We start from the raw sequence: 27,193 nt of genomic DNA on the forward strand, positions 1-27,193 counted from the left end.
AATCTGAACAACTACGGTATGTCCACTACAGCTGTGGGGAAAGTAAAATTCCTATTAAAAATATATTTTTAGTTTCTTAATAAAAAAAAAGTTTTTTGGGGACATTTATTTTTCCCACGCCTATAGTACCAAAGGTAGAAAAAAAAATTGAGAGAGCACGATCAATAACGGGCTTTCTAAAAGCTCATTATTAATCAGATTCTAGCTGATTGGCTTATGAACAAGCAAAAGCATGTTCATCAGCCAATCTGGTTCAAATCCACATGAACCCTTGTGGGACTCACGGTACATGTGAATCCCCCTCATCAACAATTGAATTTACTAGAGAGTAAAAATATTTATATTTTGCTCTTTAGCAAAGATGAAACTGGCACAAAAATTATCGTCATTAACACAAGGGACAGGAACTGAACATAATGCTGTCTTTGAATGGGTTCAGACCCAAATAGGTAACTGCACCCATCCAAAGAACTCAGCAGTTCAGGCTGGAATGCTCTACCTTGACATACGTTGGATCACGCATAGAAAGGGCTGACAATAGCACACTGCTTGGCGGAGAATTCCTACAGTGTGTTTGAATAATAGTCTGAGGACGCCTAGCTGTAGCCATGTCATAGCTGTTTGACCAGCTATGGCAGGGCTACAGCTGGCCCAATAGTGCGGAGCAATCAAAGATGGATGCAGGCCAGCGCCTTTGAGCACTATGGATGAATGCAATACGTTTTTCTCCATAATGACTATACCTTGGTTGTTTAAACAAAAAAAAGTTGACAACAGGTGTGATAAATAACAGAATTTTTATTTTAAAAATGATAAAACAGTTACAAAACATTATTTTGCCAATTCACTCTACCTGCATCAGATACAAAATAATCGGCAAAACGGTCCCTCATTCTAGCAACGGCGATGGTAGAGCGATATGACAAATTTAGCATCCTGGTGAGTGTACAATCAACCTCTTGCGGGTCCAGACGCAGTGGTTCCTCCGATAAAAGATAATTATGGAGAACTACACAAGCCTTCACTACATCGTCTATGGTTTCTACTTTGATGTTAATGGCTTTCTTGAGAATACGCCATTTTGCAACTAGAATGCTAAAGGCGTACTCCACCAGTGGTCTAGCTCATGTCAGTCTATAGTTATAAATACGCTTTGTAGAGTTCAAGTCACGGCTGGAGTACAGCTTTATGAGGTTCTCACACATTTGGAACGCCTCATCCCCTACTACGACAAATGGTATGGAAGGTCCATCTGTACCTGGCAACGGTCTTGGAGGTGGTAATGCAAATTGCTTTGAATACAGGAGGTGTCCAATAGAGGAGGTTTTGAAACCCATCGAGTGATTTGTCCGTCCATAAGCTCCGATGTCAACTGCAACAAATCGATAATCCGTATCTGCAATGGCTATTAAGATGATGGATTCTTTGTAATTAAAAAATTCCGATCCACTTCCAGAAGGTTTTACAATCCTTATATGTTTGCCATCCACAGCTCCTACACAATTAGGGAATTGGCTTTTTTCCATGAACTTGTCTGCTATTTGAAGCCAACGTTCTGTTGTTGGATGCGGTATGAAGTCCTCATGCAATATCGCCCACAATGCACGACAAGTATATTTCACTCCAAATACAGTACTGAAAAAACCCTCTGGTCAATCGTTTAGAACTTATAGGGTATATCCAATACCGGAGTCTTCTTCTTTCCTGGTCTCGTCTTCTCCATCTCGCTTTCAGTATTTGAAACCTCAATCGGAGACGCAAATGTGCAGGCAACAATACAAAATACAATGAGCCTGAATGGAGGTGTACCTGCTTTATACTCTTTCAAAGTTTAGTAAAAAACGGATCCGCTGAACGGAAGCTAAAACGGATGCATATGGAAATAACAGATTTGTTTTACATGCGGTTCCGTTTAAACGGATCCGATAAAAAGGTCAACGTATGCATCCGTTTTTCAATCCTTAAGACGGATCTGTTTTAAACGAATCTGTTGAACGCCAGAGTGAAAGTAGCCTAATCCTGCTAATAACCTTAATATAGTTCCTATCTTTATGTGTTAAAGACAAAAGCAGAGTTATTTACTGTGACATCATGTTTTGGATGTCATATAACTGTTATATATTGTGTTCACAGAAGCAGAAAAAGATAATATGCCTTTAAGATTCATTTTATAGTGTACGGTAAGCTCAGTGACACAGCAGAAACAACAGAATGCATAGAGTTAATCTGTTGTTGCTGGGCAGAAGTCTAGACCAATCACAGCCAGCTTTTCACACAGCAAGAGTTTTCACCAATCACAGCCAGCCTCACACACAGCCTCTCTGGGAATTCCCCCAGCTCCTGCTCTTTAGAATCATTATTCACCAGAGACAGGAGCTGAAGAGACATTCACTCCACTGAAAGCTGAGTTTTTTGGGAACAAGAGGCCAAAATAGGTAGTTAAGGGCCCTTTCACACCTGCGTTATAGTCTTCCGGCATAGAGTTCCGTCGTCGGGGCTCTATGCCGGAAGAATACTGATCAGGATTTTCCTAATGCATTCTGAATGGACAGTCCGTCCTTCAGGATGCATCAGGATGTCTTCAGTTCCGGAACGGAACGTTTTTTGGCCGCAGCAAATAGCGCAGCATGCTGCGCTTTTTGCTCCGGCCAAAAATCCGGAACACTTGCCGCAAGGCCGGATCCGGAATGAATGCCCATTGAAAGGCATTGATCCGGATCCGGCCTTAAGCTAAACGTCGTTTCGGCGCATTGCCGGATGCGACGTTTAGCTTTTTCTCAATGGTTACCATGGCTGCCGGGACGCTAAAGTCCTGGCAGCCATGGTAAACTGTAGTGGGGAGCGGGGAGCAGCATACTTACCATCCGTGCGGCTCCCGGGGCGCTCCAGAGTGACGTCAGGGCGCCCCAGGCGCATGGATGACGTGATCGCATGGATCACATGATCCATGCGCATGGGGCGCTCTGACGTCATTCTGGAGCGCCCCGGGAGCCGCAAGGATGGTAAGTATGCTGCTCCCCCGCTCCCCACTACTACTAAGGCACCCAGGACTTTAATAGCGTCCTGGGTGCCATAGTAACACTGAAAGCATTTTGAAGACGGATCCGTCTTCAAATGCTTTCAGTACACTTGCGTTTTTCCGGATCCGGCGTGTAATTCCGGCAAGTGGAGTACACGCCGGATCCGGACAACGCAAGTGTGAAAGAGGCCTAAAACAGTTATATAATGCTCATATTGTTCATATTGTGTTTAGAACTGTATACTGAACCAGTTATATGTGTGTTTACTTACAGTTCCACCAATTGCAAGCTACAAAGTGCAAGCATACAAACCAGATTCCATACAAATTGCAAAAGCAAACTGCAATCTGCAGCAGAACTATTTGTTTAATCTCAGATATACCTCTCAGAGAGATCATAAAGTGCTTAAATAACTTAAAGTGAGAGTACAGATACTCAAGAGAGGAATATATCCACCATTTTATGTTGAATGACAAGATTGAACAGTTGAACCACCATCTTAATCATACCGTCTTTTTGTGATATCTTTTCAACACGTGTTTTGTACATGGACTATCTGCTGCGGAGGCGGCAGTGTAATATATGAAGAAAAGTTGAAGTTAATAAAGAAGTTATTTCAAGCATTTGGTGTGCTCTTTAAACCTACTGTTTCCATAGATTACAGAGTAATAGACAGTCTGGTTAGACTAAAAGTCAGAGATATCAAAATTCTCCTAATGCCACAGCGCAAAAGGCACTTCATAGTGCTGCGCCTGCCACATGTACTGTATACACCGGGGAACAGGGCTCAGGTGTTATTTTTTATTTTATTACTACTCTGTGGGGGCAATAAGGGAGCATCACTTCTGTGTGAGGGAATTAATTGGCGTAACTACTGTGACGTGAACACTAAGGCCGGCATTATATTGTGTGGTGGCACAAAGAGGACTGGGCAGGATTTGGGCATGAGTTAGAGGTGCGGCTTAGTGTGAAAAATGAAGTCCCTCAATTGGCTTTTCAAAAGTTGGTCGGTATGACCTTTAACCAGGGCTTTTTTTCTCAGAGAAAAGGTGGTGGAACTCACCCCCCTCCCCTGGCCACACCCCTACCCACCTCTAGGACCGCCCCCTAAAACCGTCCCGTTAGAGAACAGGGATGCAAGTAAAATTGCCAGTGACGGTCGTGACAGCCAGGCTGCCAGTGCCCGCGGCCGCCGCCGCCCTAGTCCACACATGGGCAGCGCAGCCTGGCCTGGCCCCTTCCTTCCCTGTTCCTGTTCCCCTAATTGGCCAATTCAATCTTTTTTAATTTAAAAATGAAATAAATGAAAAATTACCTTTTTCCTTTTGTTTCCTTTTCCTGCCTGGTGCCGCTCTGCCTCCTGACTCCTGCTCGTGCCGACACCCACGACACTAAACTGCCGCCCGCGCCTCCAGCTGCCACCCTGCCTGCTGGGCGGGCCTGTCAGTGGAGGCGGGGGGTCCCGGGTCTGGGGCCGCAGACAGCAATGGAGTTGGCCTGGGGGCAGGGTTTGGGGCCACAGAATCGGCGTCTCCTCTCTCACTCTCTCCGCCGCTGTCAGTGGTGGGCGGGCCTGAGCCAGTGGAGAGCCGGAGGTGCTGGAGGCTGCAGGGACTGAGCAATCATGTAAACTGTAAGTAAGCAGCCTAAGCATGGCTGGTGCAAGGATTTTTGCCGCCCTAGGCAAGATAAAAATTGCCGCCCCCCCCACTTATCAGACATCACATATGTTCCACCCCTTTCTCAGCATTTAAATTAAAAGAACTGCTATGCTTCCCTTAAGGTTAATCAAGCTTCTTGTAGCTGTCTCTTTTTGCGGAACGGAATTGCGGACCCATACATTTCTATGGGGCCGCACGACGTGCGGCCCCGATCCGGAATTGCGGACCCGGATCCGCAATTCAGATCCTGAAAAAAATAGAACATGTCCTATTCTTGTCCACAATAGCATACAAGAATAGGCATATTCTCTTAGTGCCGGCAATGTGCGGTCCGCAAAATGCGGAAGGCACATTGCCGCTGTCCGTGTTTTGTGGATCCGCAAAACACACACGGATGTGTGAATGGACCCTAAATGTGAGGTAAATTAGTTTCCAATGTAGTATTAATAACTAAACATTTACATAATAAACCTATTGCATTGTCTACTGACCACCAGGACAATAAGATGATCTGGTCTCTGGCTGCAGTCTGGCTCTGGGGACTCTCTTGTCACTCTCATTCTACCCCCTCCCTTGTCACTCTCATTCTACCCCCTCCCTTGTCACTCTCATTCTACCCCCTCCCTTGTCACTCTCATTATACCCCCCTCTTTTGTCACTCTCATTATACCCCCCCTCTTTTGTCACTCTCATTCCCCCCCTTGTCACTGTCATTCCCCCCTCCCTTGTCACTCTCACCCCCCCTTGTCACTCTCATTTCCATTCCCCCCTCCCTTGTCACTCTCATTCCACCCCCTTGTCACTCTCATTTCCATTCCCCCCTCCCTTGTCACTCTCATTTCCATTCCCCCCCTTGTCACTCTCATTCCACCCCCTTGTCACTCTCATTCCACCCCCTTGTCACTCTCATTTCCATTCCCCCCCCCTTGTCACTCTCATTCCACCCCCTTGTCACTCTCATTTCCATTCCCCCCCTCCCTTGTCACTCTCGTTTCCATCCCCCCCTTGTCACTCTCATTTCCATTCCTCCCCCCTTCCTCCTGACACCTCTAGTGTAGCGTGGCCGAGCTCTGTTCGGTCCGCGGTACAGGAGCATTTGTTTCCTATACCCGGCCGGACTGACAGGAAGTGCTCACTTAGTGTGCACTTCCTGTCAGTCCGGCCGGGTACAGGAAACAAAAGCTCCTGTACCGCGAACCGAACAGAGCTCGGCCACGTTCCATTAACAACAGCACAGAAAAGACACAGCATGTGCAGGCAGGCTGCGCAGCACTGAGCCGGCGGCCGGAGATTCTTTAGAGCGGCAAGCGCTCAGCAGGTGCATCATGAGGGGCGCCGCCGGCCGGCCGAACTTATATAACCAACTTTATTTTTTATTTTTATACCACACTGCAATGGGCGCCCAATAGGTGGCGTTCCGCCATTCCGGGGCATTCCGCCAGAAAAAACTGTCTGCCTTTAACTACTCGCAGAGGGACCTCCAGAATTTAAAAGTTAATTATATCTCTCTATAAGAAACTATGGGGGCATTTATCAAACTGGTGTAAAGTAAAACTGTGTTGCCCATAGAAACCAATCAGATTCCACCTTTCATTTTCAAAAGCAGCTGTGTAAAAGGAAATGTGGAATCTGATTGGTTGCTATGGACAACTAAGACAGTTTTCCTTTACACTAATTTGATAAATGGGGGAGAATTGTACTTTACAGTGAGCTGCAATGTCACGTGATCCTGTGACGTCTGAAGGTCCTTACAGCTCACAGAGTAAAGATACTTCCCATATTATATCCTAGTGACTACAGGACCTTTGATGATGTCATGGTCATGTGATCAGTCACATGAGGGGAGGAGTAAAGCAGTGGAGGGCTTTCACAGTTCAGCACTTCCTATCATGTGACCAGTGTGACGTCATCGCAGGTCCTGCAGCCCCAGGAGGTGAGATCTGCAGGTCAGTTATTGGTCTTGGTTCTGGGTTTATTAGAATGGAGCGGTTCTATAGGTGATATATAGCAGGTCCAGCCAGCAGGGGGCAGCACCGGCCATAGAGAGTCTCTGCTCACAGGAGGGGAGTTCTCCTCAGACATGTCTGCTCTCCCCCTGGAATATTAGGAGACCCCCAGACCCCTGTAAGAGGGGCTGTTCTCCTGGATTAGAGGGGTCTTCCATCACACAATGTTCTGTGATGTCACTAGGATATGGAGTCAGTGTGTGATCGGTGGGGACAACCTCTTCTAGATGAAGGGGCTGCAGCGCTGTGTCCTCTCCTCACTGTCCCTGCACAGCGGAGGCCGGAGCTCTAATGAGCAGGGACTGTGGAGGAGATTCAGCAGTAAAGCAGCTCTGCAGCCCCTTCATTCCCAGGATTAGTGGGGTCCTGATAGAGGCGAGCCCCCACCTACCGCACACTGATGACCAGTAGGGTTGCCCCCCGGCTGGTATCTCATCGGCCAAGCCGGTAATTTGCTGCCTCTGCCGGGAACACTCGCTGCTCACTGGAAGCTCAGGACAGGACCGGCCGGACGTCATCATGCTGGAACGCAGCGGAGCCATCAACTGGAGGAACTGACTTCTTTATTTTGCACATAGAAGAGAAGGGAGCATTAGTAATTCTGGGGGCACAAATGGGGCATTACTGTTGATGGAGGCATTAGCGAGGAGACGTCTCCATAGACAATGGACGCTGCTACCAAGCGAGTGCCGGCCTGAAATGGGAGGAGATGAGGGGATCTCTCCCTGATCTGTCTGGGGCCCTTTTATGCGCCGCGGAGACGTCCTCAGAGGGAAAGGACGGTGCTACAATCCATTCATGTCTCCGCCAGAAAAACTCTGAGGGAAGAACTGACTCTGTGAGACTTCCCAGAGATCTCGCTCTTTCCCGACGGCAGAGAGAGGCAGCCGCCTATACCCAACAGCTGGCGCTGGGCGACTGCCCCCCGAAGAACAGATACTAATTACTAAGAATAATCAGTGGGGGAGGTTTGTCAAATTGGAGTAAAGGAAAACTGGTTTAGTTGCCCCTAGCAACCAATCACATTCCACCTTTCAGATTGGAGAGCTCCTTTGGAAAATGAAAGGTGGAATCTGATTGGTTGCTTTGGTCAGCCAGATTTCCTTTACATCCCATTTATCAGGTTGGTGCAGTGTGTGTTACTGTGAGCTGCTTGGTGAGTTTGGGATCGTGACCTCGTCTGGGGGGCTCTAATGTGGGCATTATTCATTCTGGGGGCACTAATTGGGGCATTAATATTATTGGGGGCACTATTAATTTTGGGGCTCCCGAATGGGGCCATTATTAATTGTGTGTGGGGGGTAGATCATCAGCTTCTGATCGGCGGGGGTCCGACACCCGGGACCCCCGCCGATCAGCTGTTTGAGAAGGCAGCGGCGCTCCAGCAGCGCCACGGCCTTCTCACTGTTTACCGCCGGGCTGCCCGCCCACTGACGTCACGACTTGTATCAACTAGAGTGGGCGAGGCTAAGCTCTGTTCACTTGAATGGAGCTTAGCCGCGCCCACTCTAGTTGATACAAGTCGTGACGTCAGTGGGCGGGCAGCCCGGCGGTAAACAGTGAGAAGGCGGCGGCGCTGCTGGAGCGCCGCTGCCTTCTCAAACAGCTGATCGGCGGGGGTCCCGGGTTTCGGACCCCGGCCGATCAGAAGCTGATGATCTATCCAGAGGATAGATCATCAGTTAAATGAAAGTGAAGAACCCCTTTAATTCTGGTGGGGCATTACTGTTACTGGGGGCACTATTAATCCTAGGAGCCACATTATGACATAGCGACACCTTGTGTTAAGCCATGTCCCCTCATCCACATTGAGATGTGACATAAAGGGAAACTGTCATCAACTTTGTGCTGCCCATACTAACGGCAGAATAAAGTAGAGACAGGTGAGTCGATTTCAGCGTCTGTCATTTAAAAGTTAAAAGTAAGTGGTTGCCGAGAACCAACATCACAATCATTGCAGACTGGGCCTGGAAAAGAGTCCTGGTTATTCATAAATTCCCGCTCTCCTGCTGATGATTGACAGGTTTCTATCTAGTTTTCTCCCTTTCTGTCTAGGAGAGAACTGCCAATCATCAGCAGATGGACGGGGGGAGCAGGAGATTAGGAATAACCAGGACTCTTCTCACGTGGCCGGGACTCTTTTCCAGGCCCAGTCTGCAATGATTGTGATGTTGGTTCTCAGCAACCACTTACTCTTAGCTCATGAGTGACACACCGCTGAGATCAGCATTTCTGTAGGTATTTTATGCTGCCCTCAGTGACGTCAGCATAAAGTTGATAACAGGTTCCCTTTAACTTGACCAGTATGTTTTGTTGGGAAAGGTGGGAACCGTAATGTCACAGTGCGACCCCATAGACTAGAAGTACAAGCTATGTTCCGCTAGAAAGGTCGTTGTGTAGACGGAATGGGGCTTTTAGTTTTTTCTCAACATTTATGTTGATTAATGATGGATAAAAACGTGTGTGCCCCCTCACAATAGTGCTGTCCCCTTAGTAGTGCCCCCTCACAATAGTGCTGTCCCCTTAGTGCCCCCTCACAATAGTGCTGTCCCCTTAGTGCCCCCTCACAATAGTGCTGTCCCCTTAGTGCCCCCTCACAATAGTGCTGTCCCCTTAGTGCCCCCTCACAATAGTGCTGTCCCCTTAGTGCCCCCTCACAATAGTGCTGTCCCTTAGTGCCCCCTCACAATAGTGCTGTCCCCTTAGTAGTGCCCCCTCACAATAGTGCTGTCCCCTTAGTAGTACCCCCTCACAATAGTGCTGTTCCCTTAGTAGTGCCCCCTCACAATAGTGCTGTCCCCTTAGTAGTGCCCCCTCACAATAGTACTTTCCCCTTAGTGCCCCCTCACAATAGTGCTGTCCCCTTAGTAGTACCCCCTCACAATAGTGCTGTTCCCTTAGTAGTGCCCCCTCACAATAGTGCTGTCCCCTTAGTAGTGCCCCCTCACAATAGTACTTTCCCCTTAGTGCCCCCTCACAATAGTGTTGTCCCCTTAGTGCCCCCTCACAATAGTGCTGTCCCCTTAGTGCCCCCTCACAATAGTGCTGTCCCCTTAGTAGTGTCCCCTCACAATAGTGCTGTCCCCTTAGTGCCCCCTCACAATAAGAAGATAGAATAAGGTACCTGGAGGAGGATGGATGTGGAAAACTTTAAGCAATCTCTTATAGATGTAAAATAATTACAAAAGATATAATAATAATATAAATATCAAAAAAAAAGAGAGGAGGCAACGGCAGCGCTCACCCCAAAACTCTGGTGGTTTAAAAAAAACTAAATGAAGGAGGTGAACAGTCGGTATCAAGAAAAAAATAATAATAAAACAATAATTTGGGGGAAGGAGCCTGAACACTCCCTAATCACACACAGGGAACGTACATAGAATGGATATACCAGGACATTTTGCACAGGTCCTTGATGGGGACCCAACACATCTTTAATTTCTTTTTTTTTTTTTTCTATTTCAAAGTTCTTTTTATTGTGAATGAAGTAAAGCACTAGAAGAGCAGTACATCGGTACAACTGTCTTATAGGTGACATCTTGAGTTAGCAGTAACAGAAGTATATATTCCAACCGCAAGATCCGAAAAAGAGGCATCTATATCGTAAAACAGGAGCGCTGGATATTGATGTGTAAATAATACCTTCTGTAAACAGAACTAGATAGGTGGACAACGTAGACCATTATTCAGTGATCGATGGATAGCAGTACTAGGCCAGAACATTATGTTCTAATCGGAGGGAAGGGGAGGAATGAGAAGGAAAGTGAGGGGGGGAGGTGAGAGCTACTTTTATATGACTCTTTACCAACAGACTCCTGTAACTGTGGACCAGCAGAAGGAGTGTGAGGAGGTAATCAGCAGATCATATTGATTGGAAGGGCATGTACGTCTCTCTTTGTGATAGTAAAACTGTTAGTTCCAATTAGGGAAGTGTCTGAATTTTGCCCAAGGATACCAGATCTTCTGGAAGGAGGCGCGAGTCTTGGGGACCCAACACATCTTTGTCTGACTCCAGTTGAGTGGGGGCCACAATCTTATCAGCGCCTCTGTAGAAAAGAGATGGGTTGGATCTTGCGGTTTATCTCCCTGACACCGCAGGGTCTGAATACATCCCTGAAATATACTAGTTATCAATCCAGTTATTTCACATTAAATTCCAGTGACCGAGATACGATCGAAGAAATTAGGAGTCATTATACAGAAACATTACCCAGACCCAGAAGACGGATGAGAGGAAGTGGGGGGTGTCAGAGCTAGCTGAGATCCTGACCCTGATAAAATAACTGCTTCTACAAAGCTTCTGAAGATCACAGGAGCCTCCTGCCTTTCTGTAAGTGTGATTTATCCCTCTTCATCAGCTTTCTGAGCTCCTTAGAAAAAAAACATAGTGGAAAGTAAGGGAAGTGAGGTCACTGCGTACAGTACCTGTAGAAGGGAGAATCCCCCTGCTTCTGAGTGACATGCATCTAGCTGTGCAGCTAAGATGAGATAATACAGCTGAAATAAACTTAAGGTAAGCCCAAACATAACAGTTCCTTCACAGACTGTAGAAAGAAGCACTGCCATTATACAAACCTTTTTTGAAAACTAATGTTCACTTTAAACACAGTCCTGAGACCAAATGTGAGTCATTACACTGGAAAACATTCAAATTCTCTCAGGCTGCAGAAAGCATGTCAGATCAAGTGTCTGTGACCTTCCTATCAGTCATCCCATTAATAAAGACATTTACAGTAAAAATAAGATGAGCTCTGTCTGCTGTATGTGGTAGACTGCGATGTGTGTCCTGTGTAACACTGTATTCACTGTACAGCAGGAGGCCGGCTGACTGATTTATTATGGTCACCAGTCTGGTATGTATAAGACACCTCAATAGCTAAGTCACCTCCGTTGTACAATATTGGTAGACTTTTGTCATTCTTAATTTTTGAGACACTTCTTTCCCTCGTTTCTTAGGTGCAGGACTCTCTTCTTTTTAGATCCAATGGTCCTTTCCATCAAGGACCCACCAAGGATGGAGAAGGACAGAGACCACATGGCTGCGGGGATATTAGACCTCACCCTGGAGATCATCTCCTTGATAACTGGAGAGGTGAGAGTCTCACATGGCATCACTCTTATCTCTAGTAATAAACCAGGGAAATGACTGGAAAGGGGAAGGATTCTTAGAATCTCTGTAGTGATCGGCGTCTCCCCATACACAGGATTACAAGGTAGTGAAGAAGTCGTCTGGTGAGTGTGTGACACCCCGTGTGTCAGGAGGATGGAGCAGGACCCAGAGCCCCATCACCGAGCCTCCACCTCATTCCCTGATACATGAGCAGAAGATCCTAGAACTTACCACCAGGATCACTGAGCTGCTGAGCGGAGAGGTGAGCGCTGCTGGGAATGCTGGGACATTATACAATAACGCCACGGGAGGGGTCTGGTAATGACTGTGTCCTTGTGTTGTCAGGTTCCTATAAGGTGTCAGGATGTTGCTGTCTATTTTTCCATGGAGGAGTGGGAATATTTAGAAGAACATAAGGATCTGTACAAGGACAGAAACCACATGGCTGCAAGGATATTAGACCTCACCCTAGAGATCATCTCCTTGATAACTGGAGAGGTGAGAGTCTCACATGACATCACTCTTTTCTCTAGTAATAAAACAGTGAAATGTCTGGAAAGGTGAAGGATTCTTAGAATCTCTGTAGTGATCGGCGTCTCCCCATACACAGGATTACACAGTAGTGAAAAAGTCGTCTGGTGAGTGTGTGACACCCCGTGTGTCAGGAGGATGGAGCAGGACCCAGAGCCCCATCACCGAGCCTCCACCTCATTCCCTGATACATGAGAAGAAGGTCCTAGAACTTACCACCAGGATCACTGAGCTGCTGAGCGGAGAGGTGAGCGCTGCTGGGAATGCTGGGACATTATACAATAACGCCACGGGAGGGGTCTGGTAATGACTGTGTCCTTGTGTTGTCAGGTTCCTATAAGGTGTCAGGATGTCGCTGTCTATTTCTCCATGGAGGAGTGGGAGTATTTAGAAGAACACAAGGATCTGTACAAGGACATCATGATGGAGAATCACCAGTCCCTCACATCACCAGGTAATAGGAGACCTTCCATGACTGTAGAGGAGAGAACAGTTTTGAATCAGAGTGCGGATGTAGATGTGCTGTGCCACAGATTTGGCAGGGGCTACTGCTAATGGTTGGCCCTTTAAGAACCAGAAGAAGCACATGCCCTACAGGCGGACAAAGCCACTGCAGGCCAAGAGCTGGGCCCAGATCAGCACGCTGTGGACAGAACAATGAAATGTCAACAGGTATGGACCACCGGAGCAGGGAATTGGGTAAGCGCTCCAACGGCTTTCAAGGAACAAGGAGATGTCCGCAGCCACGGACCGGCCGGCATCACAGATTCGCTTATCGTTGGATGTAGACAATGTATTCAGTCACCGTGTGTTTTCCTACAGATGGATCCAGTCAGAGAAATCCACCAGAGAGATGTCCCAGTCCTCAGTATTCCCAGGACTGTCCAGAGGAGAAACCGAATATCCCACTGGATCATCAGGTAGGTGAAGCTGAGGTTTCTACAAATCCTCTATAGACTGATGTAATGGAGCTTTCTACTGACCTCCCCCAGCAGCAGTGGAGTATACTGTACTCTCCATCTACTGACCTCCCCCAGCAGCAGTGGAGTATACTGTACTCTCCGTCTACTGACCTCCCCCAGCAGCAGTGGAGTATACTGTACTCTCCATCTACTGACCCCCCCCCCCAGCAGCAGTGGAGTATACTGTACTCTCCGTCTACTGACCTCCCCCAGCAGCAGTGGAGTATACTGTACTCTCCGTCTACTGACCTCCCCCAGCAGCAGTGGAGTATACTGTACTCTCCGTCTACTGACCTCCCCCAGCAGCAGTGGAGTATACTGTACGCTCCATCTACTGACCCCCCCAGCAGCAGTGGAGTATACTGTACTCTCCGTCTACTGACCTCCCCCAGCAGCAGTGGAGTATACTGTACTCTCCGTCTACTGACCTCCCCCAGCAGCAGTGGAGTATACTGTACTCTCCATCTACTGACCTCCCCCAGCAGCAGTGGAGTATACTGTACTCTCCATCTACTGACCTCCTCCAGCAGCAGTGGAGTATACTGTACTCTCCGTCTACTGACCTCCCCAGCAGCAGTGGAGTATACTGTACTCTCCATCTACTGACCTCCCCCAGCAGCAGTGGAGTATACTGTACTCTCCATCTACTGACCTCCCCCAGCAGCAGTGGAGTATACTGTACTCTCCGTCTACTGACCTCCCCCTTGCAGCAGTGGAGTATACTGTACTCTCCGTCTACTGACCTCCCCCAGCAGCAGTGGAGTATACTGTACTCTCCATCTACTGACCTCCCCCAGCAGCAGTGGAGTATACTGTACTCTCCATCTACTGACCCCCCCAGCAGCAGTGGAGTATACTGTACTCTCCATCTACTGACCTCCCCCAGCAGCAGTGGAGTATACTGTACTCTCCGTCTACTGACCTCCCCCAGCAGCAGTGGAGTATACTGTACTCTCCGTCTACTGACCTCCCCCAGCAGCAGTGGAGTATACTGTACTCTCCATCTACTGACCTCCCCCAGCAGCAGTGGAGTATACTGTACTCTCCATCTACTGACCTCCCCCAGCAGCAGTGGAGTATACTGTACGCTCCATCTACTGACCTCCCCCAGCAGCAGTGGAGTATACTGTACTCTCCATCTACTGACCTCCCCCAGCAGCAGTGGAGTATACTGTACTCTCCATCTACTGACCTCCTCCAGCAGCAGTGGAGTATACTGTACTCTCCGTCTACTGACCTCCCCCAGCAGCAGTGGAGTATACTGTACTCTCCATCTACGTACCTCCCCCAGCAGCAGTGGAGTATACTGTACTCTCCATCTACTGACCCCCCCCAGCAGCAGTGGAGTATACTGTACTCTCCGTCTACTGACCTCCCCCTGCAGCAGTGGAGTATACTGTACTCTCCGTCTACTGACCTCCCCCAGCAGCAGTGGAGTATACTGTACTCTCCATCTACTGACCCCCCCAGCAGCAGTGGAGTATACTGTACTCTCCATCTACTGACCCCCCCAGCAGCAGTGGAGTATACTGTACTCTCCATCTACTGACCTCCCCCAGCAGCAGTGGAGTATACTGTACTCTCCGTCTACTGACCTCCCCCAGCAGCAGTGGAGTATACTGTACTCTCCGTCTACTGACCTCCCCCAGCAGCAGTGGAGTATACTGTACTCTCCATCTACTGACCTCCCCCAGCAGCAGTGGAGTATACTGTACTCTCCATCTACTGACCTCCCCCAGCAGCAGTGGAGTATACTGTACTCTCCATCTACTGACCTCCCCCAGCAGCAGTGGAGTATACTGTACTCTCCATCTACTGACCTCCCCCAGCAGCAGTGGAGTATACTGTACTCTCCGTCTACTGACCTCCCCCAGCAGCAGTGGAGTATACTGTACGCTCCGTCTACTGACCTCCCCCAGCAGCAGTGGAGTATACTGTACACTGCATCTACTGACCTCCTCCAGCAGCAGTGGAGTATACTGTACTCTCCATCTACTGACCTCCCCCAGCAGCAGTGGAGTATACTGTACGCTCCGTCTACTGACCTCCCCCAGCAGCAGTGGAGTATACTGTACGCTCCGTCTACTGACCTCCCCCAGCAGCAGTGGAGTATACTGCACGCTCCATCTACTGACCTCCCCCAGCAGCAGTGGAGTATACTGTACGCTCCATCTACTGACCTCCCCCAGCAGCAGTGGAGTATACTGTACGCTCCATCTACTGACCTCCCCCAGCAGTGGAGTATACTGTACGCTCCGTCTACTGACCTCCCCCAGCAGCAGTGGAGTATACTGTACGCTCCGTCTACTGACCTCCCCCAGCAGCAGTGGAGTATACTGCACGCTCCGTCTACTGACCTCCCCCAGCAGCAGTGGAGTATACTGTACTCTCCATCTACTGACCTCCCCCAGCAGCAGTGGAGTATACTGTACGCTCCATCTACTGACCTCCCCCAGCAGCAGTGGAGTATACTGTACGCTCCATCTACTGACCTCCCCCAGCAGTGGAGTATACTGTACGCTCAGTCTACTGACCTCCCCCAGCAGCAGTGGAGTATACTGTACTCTGTATTTCATGTTATTGTTGTTTGCAAATGGTTTCTGGTGTCATAAAAGATTGTATTAATTGTAAATAAATGGAACTTGTCAGCAGAAAAATGGCCTCTAAACTGTCCCCTTTTCCCTTTCCTGACATCTGCCATACATGTACAGCGGATGTCAGGTCTCTAAAGATGGTGTCTGCTCCGGAACAAGTGTCTTAGCTGCCGGGTGCTTGCAGTTCAATACAGCAGACATACAGGGCTAATGTCTGTGATCAGTGATAATGCCCATTAATCCCCTCAGATGCTGTGCTCAAATGTGACCGCGGCATCTAAGAGGTAAAAACCCCAGAAGCACGCGCTTTCTGGGCAGGAACACTTTTCCCTGGCTGAAATCAGGGAAGGCGTCCCATAGTAGTAATAGGCCAGAAGCTGTAGAAGGCTTGTAGGACTATCACATGTATAATCCAATGCAGGTGGCAGCATGTATTGAAATATACTGATCTTTGTATTCTGTAATGGCTAAAATTCCAATACTCAATATAAAAGGCAATCTAACGATTGCACGTTGGGGGCCAAAAAAAAAAAGTTCAAAAAGTTTTTTAAAATTAAAAAAGTTACCCCAAATTAAAATAAAAGTAATAAAAAATATATACATCATTGCATCTGATAACACCTCTACTATTTAAAGCTAAAAATATTGATCCCTTACGGCGAATGGTGTAATGGAAAAATAACATACCACAAAATGGTATCAATAAAAACTACAGATCGTCCCGCAAAAAATTATCTCTTACACAGCTCCGTAGACATAACTGAAAATGTTATGGGGTCAGAATATGGAGATGAAAAGAAAAGTAATTTTTTAAGCTTACTTTTTTTTTTTTCAGTATTTAAAAAAAAAACTTGAAAAACTGTATACAGTATTATTCTACCTATAAGACGCACCTGCCCATGAGACGTACCTAGGTTGTAAAGTAGGAAAACAAGAGAAGATTTTTTATCAGACTTCAGCTAAGACCCCCAATGTTTATAAGAATAAGACCCCCCAATCAGGCATCAGATCAGACACCATGTTACTAACACACCCATTCAGACCTCAAATCGGACCCCCATGTTAATAAAACCTCCAAGTTAATCCGTCCTCAGATCAGACAAAAAATGAAAAATTAACTCGCCTCTCCTGTTCCGGACCCCTCCTAAGATTCAGTGCTCTTCCTGCTGTGCTGTGACCCAACGTCGCACAGTGCGAGGTCACAAAGTACGCCGACATCCTCACGCTGTGCGCAGGTCACAGCACAGCGCGCAGAGCCTGCAGAAGAAGACCAAGAAGCGGGGAGTACAGAGCTAGCACGGGGAGAGCTGTATTCACCACTCCCTGCTCCTCCTGTACTAATTAGTGCTTCCATAATTTTTTTTCTAGCTTCCCACTACATCATATGCAATATTAAATAGTGCCACTAGAAAGTACAACTTGTTTCAGAAAAAACAAGCCCTCATGTGGCTCTGTGAACAAAAAATAAAGAAGTTATGGCTCCAGGAAGGCAGGGAGTGAAAAATGAAAAATCTCTGTGTCAGAAAGGCTGGTTTCACCCGGGCGTTGCGGGAAAAGGTGCGGGTGCATTGCGGGAACATGCGTGATTTTTCTGCACGAGTGCAAAACATTGTAATGCGTTTTGCACGCGAGTGAGAAAAATCGGCATGTTTGGTACCCAAACCCGAACTTCTTCATAGAAGTTCAGTTTTGGGATCGGGGTTCTGTAGATTGTATTATTTTCCTTACCTTAATCCACTTGCTCGCGCAGCCGGCATCTCTTCTGTCTCTTTTTTTGCTGATTGCAGTCAAAGGACCTGTGGTGACGTCACTCCGGTCATCACATGGTCCGTCACATGATCTTTTACCATGGTGATGGATCATGAGATGACCGGAGTGACGTCACCACAGGTCCTTTGACTGCAATCAGAAAGGAAAGAGACAGAAGAGATGCCGGCTGCGCGAGCAAGTGGATTAAGGTGAGTTAAATTTTTTTAAAATTTTTTAACCCCTCCAGCGCTATTGTACTATGCATTCTGTATCCAGAATGCTATTATTTTCTCTTATAACCATGTTATAAGGGAAAATAATAAAATGATCGGGTCTCCATCCCGATAATCTTCTATCAACCGTGCGTGAAAATCGCACCGCATCCGCACTTGCTTGCGGATGCTTGCGATTTTCACGCAACCGCATTCACTTCTATAGAACATGCTGCTATTTTTACGCAACGCACAAGTGATGCGTGAAAATCACCGCTCGTGTGCACAGCCCCATAGAAATTAATATGTCCGGATTCAGTGCGGGTGCGGAAAACTCACGCATGTGAAAGGGGCCTAAGGCTTGGTCCCTATTTTGTATCAGGATTGGTTCATGATTTGGTAGCCAAAAGCAGGAGTGGGTACAAAACACAGAAGACATGCAAATATTCCATTCACGTGTCATCTCTGTTTAGGATCCAGGCCTGATTTTTTTGGCCTTATCAATACTGATGGATTACTGACCAAATGCTGACCGTGTGAAGGAGGATGCTCAAAAGACAGGATCTGTTTCTTGGGAGTTGCTCTTATGACAGATAAGAAGAAGGGCAAAATAAGCAGTGACATCAACACAAACTTACTGCTGACACCCGCTCGACTCTATCGGGGGGGGCTCTATTTGTATCTATGTGTAACAGAACAGGTTCTGTAGAAATCTGCGGAATCAGCAGGTGACAGTGTAAAAGTAGTGCGCACTTTCACTCTATAGTAGAATTTTTGGCCACTGCACGGTTCTTGGCGCTAACATTGACCTGTAAGACTGAGTTCACACTTAAGTTATTATTACGAACGTTCCCATGACAAGTGCCAGGAGATCAGAAAGACTGGCAACACGTTGATCTGACAAGTTCCGTGTGGATCAATTTGTCTCTGTGTTTTTTTGGTAATAGCCACACCCCTTGCTTCAGGTGTTGTTTGTGTGGTCATTTTACCTTTTGTATTTATTGCCGCCTTTCCCTCTTTGGGGTGCGGTTTATAGCTTCTATTCCTGGATTTCTGGCTAGCTGGTTGTTGGATCTCGGTGGAGCTCCTGGTGCTGCCTTTACTCTAGGTAAAGTTAAGTGTTGTCTTCTCTATTTGTATTTTATTCATTGTATTTCCCTGTCTTTTGTATCTAGGCCTGAGGAAGACTCCTGTTTGTCCTTCTGGTGGATTAATAGGTTGTCTCAAGTCCTGTCACTATAACCAGGGCCCTACAGGGTGTGTTAGGGCTCTAGGTTCCTGTATATTAACTTTTCTACCATCGTGGTCAGTTTAAACTGATAGTTAGTCAGGACTTGGATTAGGGTTGTTCTAGGAGGTGACGTTCTCCTTTACCCTAGTTTCCAGGCCTAGTTCCTGTCCCCTTTTCTTCTGTGCTCGGAGTGGAGTTTCCCACCCACACCCCATCTGTGACATTATAAACTGCCAAATAACTGTCATTTTTGTTTGTCTGTATCAGTTCAGCCATGGATGCTATCACTGCACTGGCTGGACAGCTGCAGGGGCTGTCTTTGGAGGTAGCTGACATCCGCACGACAGTCTCACAGATTCAGAGACCACAGGCGGCTGATCCTAGTAGTGGTTACCAGGCCTGTCCTAAACCTAAATTCTCCCCCCCCCGGATAGATTCCCGGGGGGGGAGTGATAATTTTATTTAGTTCAGGAAAGCATGCAAATTATTTTTTAAGCTATGTCCACACTTATCTGGGGATGATAGTCAGAGAGTGGGTGTGATTATTTCATTGCTTAAAGGGGACGCCTAGTCTTTGGCTTTTTCTCTGCCGATTTTATCAATGTATGTCCATGCATTCAGTGTCAAAAAGTGTCTAATTCCCATCTGACTCTTGGGGCTGTGAGCGGGGAGTCAGGGAACGTGCATTTGTCCTTTACTGCTAGTACCCAATTTCCCCTGACTGCCGAGGTGCCGCTAAAGTGAAAAACTGTGGGAATTGAAGTATTTATTGACAGCAGGGCCGGGATGAACCTGATTGATGCTCAGTTCGTCCGTATGCATGGGTTGTCACCAAGTACATTAGAAAACAATATTTCCGTATTTGCTGTTGATTCTGCACCTCTTGCTCAGAAATGTTTGTCTCAAGTGGTGCATGATATCAGATTAAGAGTGGGTGACTTTCATCAAGAATTTATCTTGTGTTTTGTCTTGGAAATTCTCCCTGCACCAGTGGTTTTGGGTTTACCGTGGCTTAGCAAGCACAATCTAAATATCGATTGGCAAGCGAGACAGATTCTGGATTGGGGTGACTTATTGCATTGGCAATTATCTTAATACATCTTTTTCTGTTGTTACTACTAAGGCCGTACCCTCTTTTATATCTTAGTTTGCAGATGTGTTTTCTGAGAGTGGATGTCAGGATTTACCTCCTCATCCGGAATATGATTGCCCTGTCAATCTTATTCCTGGGGCTAAATTGCCTAAATCTAGGTTGTATAACCTTTTGGAACCTGAAAGATTGGCCATGAGAGAATATATTGCCGAGAGTTTGAGTAAAGGACACATAAGACCTTCCAAGTCTCCAGTGGCAGCAGGGTTATTTTTTGTTAAAAAAAAGGACGGAGGTCTTCGACCATGTCTGGATTTCTGTGAACTTAATTGGATTACTATCTGTGATCCTTACCCTCTTCCTTATTATTGGTGCCAAGGTGTTCTCCAAGTTGGATTTAAGGGGGGCATAAATCTGGTTAGGATCAAGGAAGGTGATGAATGGAAGACGGCTTTTAATACTCCTGAGTAGCACTTTGAGAACCTGGTCATGCCTTTTGGGTTGATCAATGTGTCACCGCCAGTTCTGTGAGAAGGTCTGGCAGACATTCTTCTCTACCTCTTGTATGACCTTCTTTGTTTTGGTTTCACTTCCTCATCTCCTTTCCTTCTGCCAGGTGTCACTTATTTAGACTAATTGTCTTCCTTTATATTCTCTCCCATACTGCCTCACTTTGCGGTTTATACTACTTCCTGGATGAAGTGTTCACTGCTGAAGGCTGCTGCTGCTGTTTGCTCAGATAAGTATTTTTCCTTTATTGTGTTTCCTTGCCGGCTTGATTCTAGGTGACCCTGACTCCGTCCGTATTAAGTGCAGGGAGCTGGTGGTCGTGTCCCCTCACTATTATAGGGTTTTCAGGTGTCACACAGTCTTAGGTACGTAGGCATGCAATCGTCTACCATTGAGACCCTTGAATGGGCATAGCAGTCAGGGAGAGCTCTTAGGGTTTTATAGGGCCCACCTATATGCTCCTTAGTTTGGGATCAAGCCAGTCGGATGTTTATTTATAAGTCCCAGCTATCTGCAACATCATCCGTGACACAATGCTCCTGCAGTTTTCCAACATTTTGTGAATTACATCTTTCATCACCTGGTGGGGAGGTTTGTAGTCGTGTATTTGGATGACATTCTAATTTATTCTCTAATTTTATAGTGGAAAAATATCAGAATCATGTGAGACAGGTGTTATAGATCCTAAAAGACAATAAATTGTACGCATAATTAGAGAAGTATGTTTTTGCGGTACACGAAGTGCAGTTTTTGGGCTACCTGCTGTCATCTTCAGGTTTTCGAATGGATCCAGAGAAAGTTCGTGATGTATTAGACTGGGATCAACCCGAGAATCTGAAGGCTCTTATGCGGTTTTTAGGGTTCACCAACTATTACAGAAAATGTATTCAGAATTATTCGACAATAGTAAAACCCTTAACTGACATGACTAAGAAGGGGACAGATGTCTCAGTGTGGTCCGATTAAGCGTTGCAAGCCTTTTCTGCGATTAAGGAATGCTTCTCTTCTGCCCCTATATTGGTGCAGATGGATGTATCACAACCTTTCATTGTGGAAGTGGACGCCCCCGAGGTGGGGGTAGGAGCAGTTTTGTCGCAGGGCCCATCACCTGGTAAATGGAGACCATGTGCATTTTTCTCGAAAAAACTCTCCCCCACTGAGAAAAACTATGATGTGGGTAACAGAGAGTTGCTGGCCATTAAATTGGCTTTTGAGGAATGGCATCATTGGTTGGAAGGGGCGATTCATCCGATCACGGTGTTCACTGATCACAAAAATCTGGCTTACCTGGAGTCGGCGAATTGACTGAACCCGAGTCAAGCCAGATGGTCCCTGTTTTTCACCAGATTCAATTTCACTGTCACCTATCGTCCTGGGGTTAAGAATGTCAAGGCGGATGCCTTGTCATGTAGTTTTCCTGGAAGTGGTGATTTTGAAAATCTGAGTCCCATATTGTCTAAAGAGGTGGTGATATCCGCTCTTTACCCTGACCTTGAGGTGAAGGTGTTAGAGGCGCAGGGAGACGCACCAGATTCGTGTCTCTCTGGGAAACTATTTGCGCCACCGGAATTGCGTCACAAGGTGTTTGAGGAACATCATTGTACGGTTCTTACGGGACACCCTGGAAGCAGATCCACTGCCAACCTCATATCTCGTAGATTCTGGTGGCCGGGGTAGCATAAGTGTGTTGAGGACTATGTGTCAGCCTGTACCACCTGTGCATGTGCTAAGGTGACACATACTCGGCCTTTCGGATCTTTACTTCCGTTACCTATCCCGTCCAGACCATGGACTCATGTATGCATGGATTTTATCACTGATCTACTTAACTCTTCAGGAAAGACAGTTATTCTGGTGGTAGTTGATCGCTTTAGTAAAATGGTGCACTTTATTGCTTTACCGGGCCTACCTAATGCTAAAACACTTGCACAAGTATTTGTTGACAACATTGTGAAACTCCATGGCATTCCCTCTGATGTGGTCCCAGATCGTGGGACTGTTTGTTTCCAGATTCTGGAAAGCGTTCTTTACTCCACTGGGGGTACAACTGTCCTTTTCTTCGGCTTTTCATCCTCAGTCGAACGGACAGAGGGAGCGCACTAATCAGAGTTTGGAGACTTACTTGAGATGTTTTGTATCTGAGAACCAGGAGGAGTGGTCTTCCATTTTGTCTTTGGCAGAGTTTGCTATAAACAATCGTAGTCAGGAGTCCACCGGTGAGTTTTTTTGGGGCATATGGGTTTCACCCGCAGTTTAGCACATTTTCTCAGTCTGATACTTCTGGTATCCCTGAGGAAGAATGTTTTTCATCATCATTGTCATAGATATGGCGAAAAATTCTAAATAATTTGAAGAATATGAGCAACAAGTATAAACGTGTAGCTGACAGGAAACGTATGAATGGTCCGGACCTACAGTACAGACCAAAAGTTTGGACACACCTTCTCATTCAAAGAGTTTTCTTTATTTTCATAACTATGAAAATTGTAGATTCACACTGAAGGCATCAAAACTATGAAATAACACATGTGGAATTATATACATAACAAAAAATTGTGAAACAACTGAAAATATGTCATATTCTAGGTTCTTCAAAGTAGCCACCTTTTGCTTTGATTACTGCTTTGCACACTCTTGGCATTCTCTTGATGAGCTTCAATAGGTAGTCACCTGAAATGGTCTTCCAACAGTCTTGAAGGAGTTCCCAGAGATGCTTAGCACTTGTTGGCCCTTTTGCCTTCACTCTGCGGTCCAGCTCACCCCAAACCATCTTGATTGGGTTCAGGTCCGGTGACTGTGGAGTCCAGGTCATCTGGCGCAGCACCCCATCACTCTCCTTCATGGTCAAATAGCCCTTACACAGCCTGGAGGTGTGTTTGGGGTCATTGTCCTGTTGAAAAATAAATGATGGTCCAACTAAACGCAAACCGGATGGAATAGCATGCCGCTGCAAGATGCTGTGGTAGCCATGCTGTTTCAGTATGCCTTCAATTTTGAATAAATCCCCAACAGTGTCACCAGCAAAGCACCATCACACCTCCTCCTCCCATGCTTCACGGTGGGAACCAGGCATGTAGAGTCCATCCGTTCACCTTTTCTGCGTCGCACAAAGACACGGTGGTTTGAACCAAAGATTTTAAATTTGGACTCATCAGACCAAAGCACAGATTTCCACTGGTCTAATGTCCATTCCTTGTGTTCTTTAGCCAAAACAAGTCTATTCTGCTTGTTGCCTGTCCTTAGCAGTGGTTTCCTAGCAGATATTCTACCATGAAGGCCTGATTCACACAGTCTCCTCTTAATAGTTGTTCTAGAGATGTGTCTGCTGCTAGAACTCTGGGTGGCATTGACCTGGTCTCCTCTAATCTGAGCTGCTGTTAACCTGCGATTTCTGAGGCTGGTGACTCGGATGAACTTATCCTCTGCAGCAGAGGTGACTCTTGGTCTTCCTTTTTCCTGGGGCGGTCCGCATGTGAGCCAGTTTCTTTGTAGCGCTTGATGGTTTTTGTGACTGCACTTGGGGACACTTTCAAAGTTTTCCCAATTTTTCGGACTGACTGACCTTCATTTCTTAAAGTAATGATGGCCACTCGTTTTTCTTTACTTAGCTGCTTTTTTCTTGCCATAATACAAATTCTAACAGTCTATTCTATTCAGTAGGACTATCAGCTGTGTATCCACCTGACTTCTCCACAACGCAACTGATGGTCCCAACCCCAGTTATAAGGCAAGAAATCCCACTTATTAAACCTGACAGGGCACACCTGTGAAGTGAAAACCGTTTCAGGTAACTACCTCTTGAAGCTCATCAAGAGAATGCCAAGAGTGTGCAAAGCAGTAATCAAAGCAAAAGGTGGCTACTTTGAAGAACCTAGAATATGACATATTTTCAGTTGTTTCACACGTTTTTGTTATGTATATAATTCCACATGTGTCAATTCATAGTTTTGATGCCTTCAGTGTGAATCTACAATTTTCATAGTCATGAAAATAAAGAAAACTCTTTGAATGAGAAGGTGTGTCCAAACTTTTGGTCTGTAGTGTATGTGTGGGTGATTCTGTGTGGCTGTCCACAAGAAAGTTGAAGGTACCTTCCTGGAAGTTGGGTCCAAGGTTTATCAGTCCATATAAGATCATGGCCATTATTAATCCTGTAGCTTTTTGTCTTGAACTTCCTCAGACCCTGAAAATTCATAATGTGTTCCATAAGTCTTTGTTGAAGAGATATGTAGAACCTTTGGAGCCGTCTTCCTTACCACACACTCCTGTCATGGTGGATAGTAGTTTGGAATTCCAGATTGCCAAAATAGTTGATTCTCAAGTTATCCGTGGATCTATTCAGTATATTTTCCACTGGAAGAGTTATGGACCAGAAGACAGAATGTGGGTACCGGCCTCCGACGTGAATGCCATCATTTGGTGAAAGCCTTTCACAGATCTCACCCAGATAAGATGGGTCCTGGGTGCCCGGAGGTCACCTGTAGAAGGGGGTTACTGTCACGAACGTTCCCGTGACAAGTGCCAGGAGATCAGAAAGACAGGCAACACGTTGATCTGACAAGTTCCATGTGGATCAATTTGTGTCTGTCTTGTTTTGGTAATGGCCACACCCCTTGCTTCAGGTGTTGTTTGTGTGGTCATTTTACCTTTCCTATTTATTGCCGCCTCTCCCTCTTTGGGGTGTGGTTTATAGCTTCTATTCCTGGACTTCTGGCTAGCTGGTTGTTGGATCTAGGTCTCAAGTCCAGTCACTATAACCAGGGCCCTACAGGGTGTGTTAGGGCTCTAGGTTCCTGTATATAAACTTTCCTACCATAGAGGTCAGTTCATACTGATAGTTAGTCAGGACTTAGATTAGGGTTGTTCTATGAGGTGACCTTCTCCTTTACCCTAGTTTCCAGGCCTAGTTCCTGTCCCCTTTTCTTCTGTGCTCGGTGTGGAGTTTCCCACCCACACAACATCCGTGACAGTTATTTAGTCAGTTTTGGCCCGTAACTGCCCAAATATGTGAAGTGATTCTAAGGCCTCTTTCAGACGGGCGTTGCGGGAAAATGTGCGGTGCATTGCGGGAACACGCGCGATTTTTTTCGCGCAAGTGCAAAACATTGTAATGCGTTTTGCACTCGCTTGAGAAAAATCGTGCATGTTTGGTACCCAAGTCCGAACTTCTTCACAGAAGTTCGGGCTTGGGATCAGTGTTCTGTAGATTGTATTATTTTCTCTTATAACATGGTTATAAGGAAAAATAATAGCATTCTGAATACAGAATGCATAGTAAAATAGCGCTGGAGGGGTTAAATAAAAAAAATTGAACATGCCTTAATCCACTTGATTGCGAAGCCGGCATCTCCTTCTGTCTTGATCTTAGCTGTGTGCAGCAACAGGACCTGTGGTGACGTCACTCCGGTCATCACATGATCCATCACATGATCTTTTACCATGGTGATGGATCATGTGATGACCGGAGTGATGTCACCACAGGTCTTGTTGCTGCACAGAGCTAAGATCAAGACAGAAGGAGATACCGGGCTTCGCGATCAAGTGGATTAAGGTGAGTTAAATTTTTTTTAATTTTTTTTAACCCCTCCAGCGCTATTTTACTATGCATTCTGTATCCAGAATGCTATTATTTTCCCTTATAACCATGTTATAAGGGAAAATAATAATGATCGGGTCTCCATCCCGATCGTCTCCTAGCAACCGTGCGTGAAAATCGCACCGCATCCGCACTTGCTTGCGGATGCTTGGGATTTTCATGCAACCCTATTCACTTCTATGGGCCCTTTCACACGGGCGAGTATTCCACGCGGATGCGATGCGTGAGTTGAACGCATTACACCCGCACTGAATACCGACCCATTAATTTCTATGGGGCTGTTCACATGAGCAGTGATTTTCACGCATCACTTGTGCGTTGCGTGAAAATCGCAGCAAGCTCTATTTTGTGCGTTTTTCACGTAACGCAGGCCCCATAGAAATGAAAGGGGTTGCGTGAAAATCGCAGCAAGCTCTATTTTGTGCGTTTTTCACGTAACGCAGGCCCCATAGAAATGAAAGGGGTTGCGTGAAAATCGCAAGCATCCGCAAGCAAGTGCGGATGCGGTGCGATTTTCACGCACGGTTGCTAGGAGACGATTGGGATGGAGACCCGATCATTATTATTTTCCCTCATAACATGGTTATAAGGGGAAATAATAGCATTCTGAATACAGAATGCATAGTCAAATAGCGCTGGAGGGGTTAAAATAATAATAATAATAATTTAACTCACCTTAATCCACTTGCTTCGCGTAGCCGGCATCTCTTCTGTCTTCATCTTAGCTGTGTGCAGCAACAGGACCTGTGGTGACATCACTCCGGTCATCACATGGTCTTTTACCATGGTGATGGATCATGTGATGACCGGAGTGACGTCACCACAGGTCCTGTTACTGCACAAAGCTAAGAAGACAGAAGAGATGCCGGCTACGCGAGCAAGTGGATTAAGGTTAGTTAAATTATTTATTTATTTTTAACC

At 46.4% G+C, this 27,193-nt stretch overlaps 1 protein-coding gene across 2 annotated transcripts in view; it reads left to right on the forward strand.

The window, feature by feature from the left end:
- The first annotated feature begins 6,600 nt into the window (after positions 1–6,600).
- Positions 6,601–27,193, forward strand: part of LOC122934736 (oocyte zinc finger protein XlCOF6-like) — a 32,997-nt gene continuing 12,404 nt past the window's right edge. The window contains exons 1-2 of one of the 2 annotated variants that reach the window (XM_044290407.1): positions 12,731–12,782; positions 13,151–13,248. In XM_044290407.1, the coding sequence (XP_044146342.1) occupies positions 12,749–12,782; positions 13,151–13,248 (132 nt within the window). In that variant the 5' untranslated portion in view covers positions 12,731–12,748. Of the gene's footprint in view, positions 6,628–12,730; positions 12,783–13,150; positions 13,249–27,193 lie in introns of those variants that run through there. The other variant, XM_044290408.1, reaches the window with a different exon arrangement.

This window comes from Bufo gargarizans, chromosome 4 (assembly GCF_014858855.1).
Source record: "Bufo gargarizans isolate SCDJY-AF-19 chromosome 4, ASM1485885v1, whole genome shotgun sequence".
In the NCBI taxonomy this organism is placed as follows: Eukaryota; Metazoa; Chordata; class Amphibia; order Anura; family Bufonidae; genus Bufo; species Bufo gargarizans.